This window comes from Heterodontus francisci, chromosome 9, assembly GCF_036365525.1.
Source record: "Heterodontus francisci isolate sHetFra1 chromosome 9, sHetFra1.hap1, whole genome shotgun sequence".
NCBI classification, from domain to species: Eukaryota; Metazoa; Chordata; class Chondrichthyes; order Heterodontiformes; family Heterodontidae; genus Heterodontus; species Heterodontus francisci.
The window spans coordinates 12211071-12219668 of NC_090379.1; the positions used below are offsets into that span (position 1 = coordinate 12211071).

General features: G+C 46.0%; 1 protein-coding gene across 1 annotated transcript in view; it reads left to right on the forward strand.

The window, feature by feature from the left end:
- ttc7b (tetratricopeptide repeat domain 7B) overlaps positions 1-5312 on the forward strand; it is a 358122-nt gene extending 352810 nt beyond the window's left edge. Inside the window, exon 20 of the mRNA XM_068038566.1 lies at positions 1642-5312. Within this exon, the coding sequence (XP_067894667.1) occupies positions 1642-1863 (222 nt within the window). The 3' untranslated portion in view covers positions 1864-5312. The remainder of the gene's footprint in view (positions 1-1641) is intronic.
- Positions 5313-8598: the final 3286 nt, after the last annotated feature.

The following is an 8598-nucleotide window of genomic DNA, read 5'->3' on the forward strand; positions in this document are numbered from 1 at the left end:
TGAGATGGAAGAAGTGTATCTCTATAAAACAATTCAGCAATCAGATGTAGTAACAGGCTGGGATCTATTCTCTACAAAAGAGAAGGCTGAGGGGTGACCTGATAAAGGTCCTTAAAATTATAAAGAGGTTTGATAGAGTACATGTAAAGAACGTGTTTCCAATTGTAGGGGAATCCAAAACTAGGGGCTATAGATATAAAATAATCGCTAATAAATCCAATAGAGAATTCAGGGGAAACTTCTTTCCCCAGAGAGTGGTTAGAATGTGGAACTCGCTACCACAAGGAGTAGTTAAGGAAAACAGAATAGGTGCATTCAAGGAGAAACTAGAAAAGCATATGTGGGAGAAAGGAATGGGAGGGATATGTTAATGGGGCTCAATAAAGTAGGATTGGAGAAGGCTGGTGTGGTGCTTAAACACTAGTAAAAACTAGCCTCTGTGTAAGTACATATTTACGATATCTCCACAATAAGGACAATCGCAGCAGGTTCTGGCAAATCTTCAACTATGGGCATTATGTTTTTTTTAAACAAGTGTTGCCACATTTGGTCACATTTTTACAATTTTCCAGGCTGTGCGTTTGGAAGGAAACCACCTTCCATCAAATCACTGCAAAATAACTGCAAAATAGTGACACTAGATTGGGAGGCAAAGATGTGAAGCCGTATTGTTAAATGCCAGAGCTGTTTGCTTTGCTGAAGTTTACCCCAGAGGCTGAGAGGTCAGGGGGTTGATTCTCCCCCAGGCCCTTCACATTCTGAGTTATTTTTTCCAGCTACAAAGCAAGAAGGAGCCCACTGCATTGCTGCAAAGGTCTGGATACCAAGTGGGAAATGTATTTCTTGTTAAAAGATGCTGCTCCCTTTATAATCGCAGCACATTTCATACAGTCATACAGCACAGAACGAGGCCGTTCTGGCTTTTTAACTTTCAAAAGGGCATTGGATATATTTTTGAAAAGGAAAAGTTGGCAGGTCTCCAGGGGAGAAGCAGGAGAGTGGGTCTAATTGCAAAGAGCTGGCTCAGGCATAATGGGCCAAATGGCCTCCATCTGAATGGGATTAACACTCAGTGGTAGAACTCTCCTTTCTGAGTCAGAAGATTTGGGTTCAAATCCCACAAACGTTCAGGCTGACATTCCAATGCAGTACTGAAGGCGCGCCACACTGTCAGAAGTGCCGCATTTACAATGGGACATTAAATCGCGATCCCTTCTGCCCCCTCAGGTGGAGGTAAAAAAATCCCATGGTTCTATTTCAAAGAAGAACAGGGGAGTTTTCTCCATGTCCTGGCCAATATTTATCCCTCAATCAACATCGCAAAAGCAGAAGATCTGGTCATTTATCTCACTGCTGTTTGAGAGCTGGCTGTGCACAAATGCATTTCCCTACATTACAACACTGACTGAACTTCAAAAAGTGCTTCATTGGCTATGAAGCACATTGGGGTGTCCTGAGTTTGTGTAAGGCGCTACAAAAATGCAAGTCTTTTCTTCTATGCTGTATGATTCAATGAACAACATACGTTTGTCTCTGATTCAGTCAATAAACACTTGCCTAATGTTGAATATGAAGTCTTGAGGTTTTTTTTGCACTTAAAAAGGGGTTTGCCTGTTAAACTTCTCCCCCCTTCTATTGCAGGGGCTGGTTCTTCAGCAGCTGGGCCGCTACAGCCTGGCCGAGAAGATCCTCCGCGACGCCGTGCAGGTCAACTCCACTGCCCACGAGGTATGGAACAACCTGGGGGAGGTGCTGCAGGCCCAGGGTGACGATGACGCTGCGACTGAATGTTTCCTCACTGCACTGGAGCTGGAAGCCAGCAGCCCCATCGTTTCCTTCACCATCATCCCCAGGATACTCTGAGCCAAAGAGTTGGCATACGTGTTTGGATCCAGTGGGGCATCTGTTACTATCCCGTGGAGGTCAGGCAGGCTGCCAACTGGGGGAGGAAAACCATATACTAAATACACGCACAATCCCTTGCCAGTCCCCTCGGATTTGTTCTTTTGTTTTATAGGTGTGTTTTACTGTGGACTAAAGCATTCCATAGGACAATTTATTTGATCTTTATCGCCCCAACTGATTTTCCATGTCACCGAACCCAGGAGATCATAGACCTGAGACCTTCCCTGCTTGTGTGTTTCAGTACCACACAGCCCGCATACTAACGGAGCTTTATCTTATGTTCTGCCCCTTTTTATAATCTCCCAACCCAGCTCTGTCAGCATGACATGCTCCACCCATCTCATTCCCTTGTGGAGTTATAGATCTTTAATGAAATAAGTGCTCAGTGACTGAGTGTCCACAGCACAAAATCTGCTCTGTAAATTTGGCACCAAATCTCAGTAGCGATTGTCTTCTGAGAATCAGCTATTTAAACAGGTGAGGAACGTTTGGAAACTGAACCTAGTTGAGGCAGTATAGAGATAGTTTTACTCTGCGCCTAATCTAGAAGTGGCGCACTTCCTGCTCCTGTGAGCTGCATAGTTGTGTAGCTTGGAGCCTCGAGACCTTACCTAAAGTTTAGATCCCTGCTCCCATTTATTTTGTATGTTTCACGGTGCTATTTCTAACAGATCTTGGTGTTTCTATTTAGGGTTGATCGACAAATGAGGTGACAGCACTGTTAGACCCTTTCTAAACCTCCAGGCCCATAAAATTCAAACTGGGTAAGTCAGTCAGTGAAAACTGAGGGAAAATAGAACTTGAAGAGGCTGGTTCAGATGCCTGGGGTTCAACCTGTGCAGTGTCTGAGCTGGAAGTGCAGGATGTTTAGACTGGGTTCAGGGAGAAGAAGGCATCAGTTTCATAGCATCTCCCTCCCTTAGCCGGTCAGTAAGAAAATGCTGTACATAAAACTATAGCTGGTCCACTTATATAATCTGCACCCCTCCCCCTCCTGATGCCTTCATATCAAGGTTTCTTCTGTGCTTTAAGATTCACCCTAATCCACACCTTTAACTTAATTATTACAGATTTATTTTCTCTGTCGAGGTTTGTAACCCATGTTGCAAGCCAAAATGAATTTTAGAAAGTGGTCAGTCTCTGTATATGGAATATATATATTTATGTAAGGCGGTGTAAGAATATTATATTTATATATTGGAACTTTATTCAATAAGAGATGGCTACTATCTGGTGTAACTGCAAATCTCTGCTCTTTAAATGTCGGACTATACACCTAATATTGGTCTGGATTTCAGGCCAGTGTGTTTGAACACCATCCTTTTAGATTTTTGAACTCTAAACTGCATTCAAATTGTGGGACCATATAGTGAAATGGATCAACCAATGATAAATGACACAATAGAAAAGAGATCTTTAAAGGACAACATTCTACACATTAATTGTCACAAAGTTATCTCCAGTAGAAACTAACTGCCTAGTTAAATGGTTAGGAAGTTGAAAGCTGTCCTTTGGTTGACAAAAAAATGCTTGATGGTCATCAGTGAGCAGCATATTCAGTTTGAACCACTCACTTTTCATGCTATAAAGCATGGTTACAAGGTCAGTAATTGCCAGTAATCAATTCACAAACTCACTTTATCTGGGTGATATCTGTTCAGTAGAGCCATTTCCAGCTAGCTGTAATTGGAAACAGTCATTCTGAACCAGTCTCCCTTCAATTTCAAGCAGAATTGCTGGAAGCCATTGCCTAGGAACCAGGGGACTTGCCCCTTCGATCACTAAACAAGATTGGCGATCGAATGTGGGACCATCCTGGTCTTTATGGCTCAGTGTTACACTGGACAGTGTCTTTAGTCACTGGTGCTGTTGTGACATGTACATCAGAAAATTATGTACATCAGTGGCTTTAAGACTGGTCTAAGAGGGCAACACCCTGGCAGGTTCTGAAACACCCTTGAGGTCCTTCAATAATACTCACAGTAAATACTGACACACAGTCCTGGAGATCACCCAGTAAATACTGCTACACTCCCAGTGACCTCCCGACAAACACCATGATATACTCCCAGTGACCCCCCCCATCAAACACCATGATATACTCCCAGTGACCTCCCGACAAACACCATGATATACTCCCATTGACCCCCCCCAACAAAAATCATGATATACTCCCAGTGACCCCCCCCCCCAAACAAACATGATATACTCCCAGTGACCCCCGCCCCCAACAAACACCATGATATACTCCCATTGACCTCCTGACAAACACCGTGATATTCTCCCAGTGACCCCCCCCCAACAAAAACCATGATATACTCCCAGTGACCCCCCCCCAAACAAACAACATGATATACTCCCAGTGACCCACCCCCAAACAAACACCATGATATACTCCCAGTGACCACCCCCCAAACAAACACCATGATATACTCCCAGTGACCACCCCCCAAACAAACACCATGATATACTCCCAGTGACCCCACCAACAAACAAAGACCATGATATACTCCCAGTGACCCCCGCCCCCAACAAACACCATGATATACTCCCAGTGACCCCCCCCCCAACAAACACCATGATGTACTCCCAGTGACCCCTCCCAAACAAACACCATGATATACTCCCAGTGACCCCTCCCAAACAAACACCATGATATACTCCCAGTGACCCCCCTCCAACAAACACCATGATATACTCCCAGTGACCCCCCCCAACAAACAGCATGATATACTCCCAGTAACCCCCCCCAAACAAACACCATGATATACTCCCAGTGACCCCCCCCCCCTCTGAGTAAACACCGACTACAGCAACACGTTAGCTCTGAAACTGCCTGAACAGGCAGCGAAGGTAATTATTACAATGGGCAAGAAAAATAAAACTAACAAAAAAATTCCTTTTAATTCCTCTTCAGCTGAAAGCGATATCTCTCCCTTGTATCCACCCTCCCCCTCACCTCTATCCACCCTCCCTTCCCCTGTATGTATCCACCCTCCCCCTGTATCCACATTCCCCATCCCCTGTATCCACATTCCCCTCCCCCTGTATCCACATTCCCCATCCCCTGTATCCACCCTCCCCCTCACCTCTATCCACCCTCCCCCTCACCTCTATCCACCCTCCCCCTCACCTCTATCCACCCTCTCCCTCACCTCTATCCACCCTCTCCCTCATCTCTATCCACCCTCCCCCTCATCTCTATCCACCCTCCCCCTCACCTCTATCCACTCTCCCCCTCCCCTCTATCCACCCTGCCGCTCACCTCTATCCACCCTCCCCATCACCTATCCACCCTCTCCCTCACCTCTATCCACCCTCCCCCTCCCCTCTATCCTTTCTCCCCCTCCCCTCTATCCACGCTCCCCCTCCCCTTTATCCACGCTCCCCCTCCCCTTTATCCACGCTCCCCCTCCCCTTTATCCACGCTCCCCCTCCCCTTATCCACCCTCCCCCTCCCCTCTATCCACCCTCCCCCTCCCCTCTATCCACCCTCCCCCTCCCCTCTATCCACCCTCCCCCTCCCCTCTATCCACCCGCCCCCTCACTATCCACCCGCCCCCTCACCTCTATCCACCCTCCCCCTCACCTCTATCCACCCTCCGTCCCACCTCTATCCACCCTCCGTCCCACCTCTATCCACCCTCCGTCTCACCTCTATCCACTCTTCCCCCCATCCACCCTCCCCCTCCCCTCTATCCACCCTCCCCCTCCCCTCTATCCACCCTCCCCCTCCCCTCTATCCACCCTCCCCCTCCCCTCTATCTTTCATCATTTCACCTATGATATCTTTGCCGAAATGTTGCTCCTTTTTATCCTGAGCCATGGTTTTTCGTGCACCAACTGGAGATCGGATTCACAGAAAGAGAGATTTTTAAAATGGCAATTCAAAAGAGAAAAGTATGCAAACTTTTAAAATTAAGCAATAGAGTCGTGGCGGCTCTGGAAGAGTGACCCTGGAACAAGTCACTGTTCAGGACTGTGGCCTCATCTCACGTTATGCTATGGAGCTAAGATCCATGGAGGCTCCTCTACATCCTGAGGAGGAGGACAGCTGTGTATCAGCCCATTAAAGGCCAACATTAGAAACAGGTTTTGAAAGTGCCACGCACAGTCTTGTTCAAAATTCCGTTTGAGCATAAATGTTGTTTACTTCTGAACTAGTTGATCGGTTTACTGACCAAACATCTGAAAGCCAGTCTGCCAGCGAACATAAAGATGATAGACTTTTGTAAGGTATCAAACTGACGAGGCCGTCAGTCAGCACTGAGCTGTGCTGTAGAATGGGATCAGTATTCAAGCGGTGTTTCGAGAGAATTCTTTTAGGAACTCAACCTGGTGCAGTGTGATTATGTTTAGAACTGAGCCTTTCTCACGAACACTAGATCTGGCTGCACAGTCCAAATGGGGGAAAAGGAATTATTACAGGCAAAGTTCTTCACGCACGCATGGACTGTGTTGTGTTTCAAGTAGGCACCTTAATAGATACTGATTTCTGTCTGGGACTGTAAACTATTGCGTTAGCCTGTGCAATGTTTCTTGTAATGATTCGAAGATCACTGTGCTAGACCGAATCTGCAGCCAGACCCTGGAACCATAGAGTGAACGTACATTCAAACAGCAGTCTGTGCTTTCCCCTCCTCTCTAGGTACAGTGCACTATTCACTAGCAGTCCCAGCCATACAGACCAGGGCAGTGCTGGCTTCAAACCCTTTCCGAGCTGATTCAGTTGACTTAGTGTTGGGATTGGTGGGGGGGGGGAATGAGGGAGGGGGTGGGGAAATTACAATTAGCCTCAGTGCCTCCAGTGAGGCCTGCTACTCCTGGACACTACCCACTCCTGCTGGCAAATGCACACAGCTGCCTGTCTGGTCAGAATTAAGTAGGGTTGAGGTGCAATGCCCCATGTGGGGGAATGTGTTTGTGTATGCTAACACATGAGGAACAGCCACTTGGGCGGAGGCTACTAGAGGGCCATGAGTGCCCATCATCCCAAGGAACTGCACTCCAGGAAGTATCAGTGCCTTGAGAAGACTGAGAATGAAAGAACAAAGGTCTGACATTGATCACGTAACTCTGAATTAGATTCAGTCTGCAACAAAAAAACACAACTGGATCCTTTTTTTAAAAAAAAGCTTGTTAAAAATTAAAACAATGTCAAAAATATCTGTTGTGTTGCTTCTAGTTAGGGGAACTGCTAAGTCTGTGTGCTAGGTTAATCTTAAATTGATTAACTGTGTGCTGTGTATATCAGGGTGTCACTGTACTTGTAGCTGCAGGTTTCATATATATATATGTGTGTGTGTGTGTATTGAGCGCAAGTAGGCTGCTGTCAATTCATTATCAATGCAACAGATGTAAAAAGAAGACATTGTTAATTAAGTGCATCTAGTGTTATCCCACAATGTAAAAGGTATTTTTGGCCAGGTCAATATTTATTGATATTAAATTTATTTTCAATCGGACATTGTGTACTTATTTCTCTCTCCCTTGTTTGTGGCAAAGTTAATCCATCCGTGATCTTTTTGTCTGATTTTTTTTGTTCACTTCAAAAGGAATCTTGGGTTTGGAACTGGACATGATAAAGGAAGATGTCAGATTGATGGTCTGATCTGTGCTGAGTTAGACCAGAGCTGCAGGCTCTGATTAACCTCATCACTGAAGGGGAGGGAAGGTTCAGCCAGAGTTGTTTCTTCTGGTTCCCATCCAAGTGCCCCACACCCTTTTTGGAAAACATGTCTGTGTAAGTGGACAAGGACAGGATTGAGCTCCGCTGTGATGACCTTATTTGGTCCAATACCATGCCAATACTGGCTGCCTGTGTTCTTTGGGGGAGGAGAGGACAAAATCAGAATAAATAGAATGTTAGCCATGGCTCCCTGGGCAACCTGTTTGCCTCTGATTTCCAATGTTGTAGGTTCAAGTCCCACTCCAGAGATTTGAGTGCAAACTCTAGGCTAACACACCAGTGCAGTGCTGTATTGTCAGAGGTGCCATCTTTCTGCTGAGGTGTTGAACTGAGACCCTGTCTGCCCTCTGAGTTGGACATAAAAGATCCCATATCATTATTTTGAAGAGCAACAGGGGAGTTCTCGCCGGTGTCCTGGCCAATATTTATCCCTCAACCAAAATCACTAAAGCACATTATCTGCTCATTATCATATTGCTATTTGTGGGATATTGCTATGTGCAAATTGACACTATATTTCCTACATCACCAAGGCTCCTTCGACAGCACCTTCCAAACCCACAACCTCTGCCACCTAGAAGGACAAGGGCAGCAAATGCATGGGAACATCACCACCTGCAAGTTCCCCTCCAAGTCACGCACCATCCTGACTTGGAGCTATATCACTGTTCCTCGCTGTCGCTGGGTCAAAATCCTGGAACTCCCTTCCCAACAGCACTGTGGGTGTACCCACACCCCACATGGACTGCAGCAGTTCAAGAAGGCAGCTCACCACCACCTTCTCAAAGGCAATTAGGGATGGGTAATAAATGCTAGCCGAGCTACCGACGCCCACATCCCATGAACGAATAAAAAAAAGTGACTACTTTAAAAATATTTTTCATTGGCTGTAAGCGCTTTGGGATGTCCTGCATGAAAGGCAGTGTCGACATGCAAGTCTTTTTCTTTTATGTGAGTTGGTGTATGATGCACTCTAACATCTCTCCCATTGGAATTGATTTTCC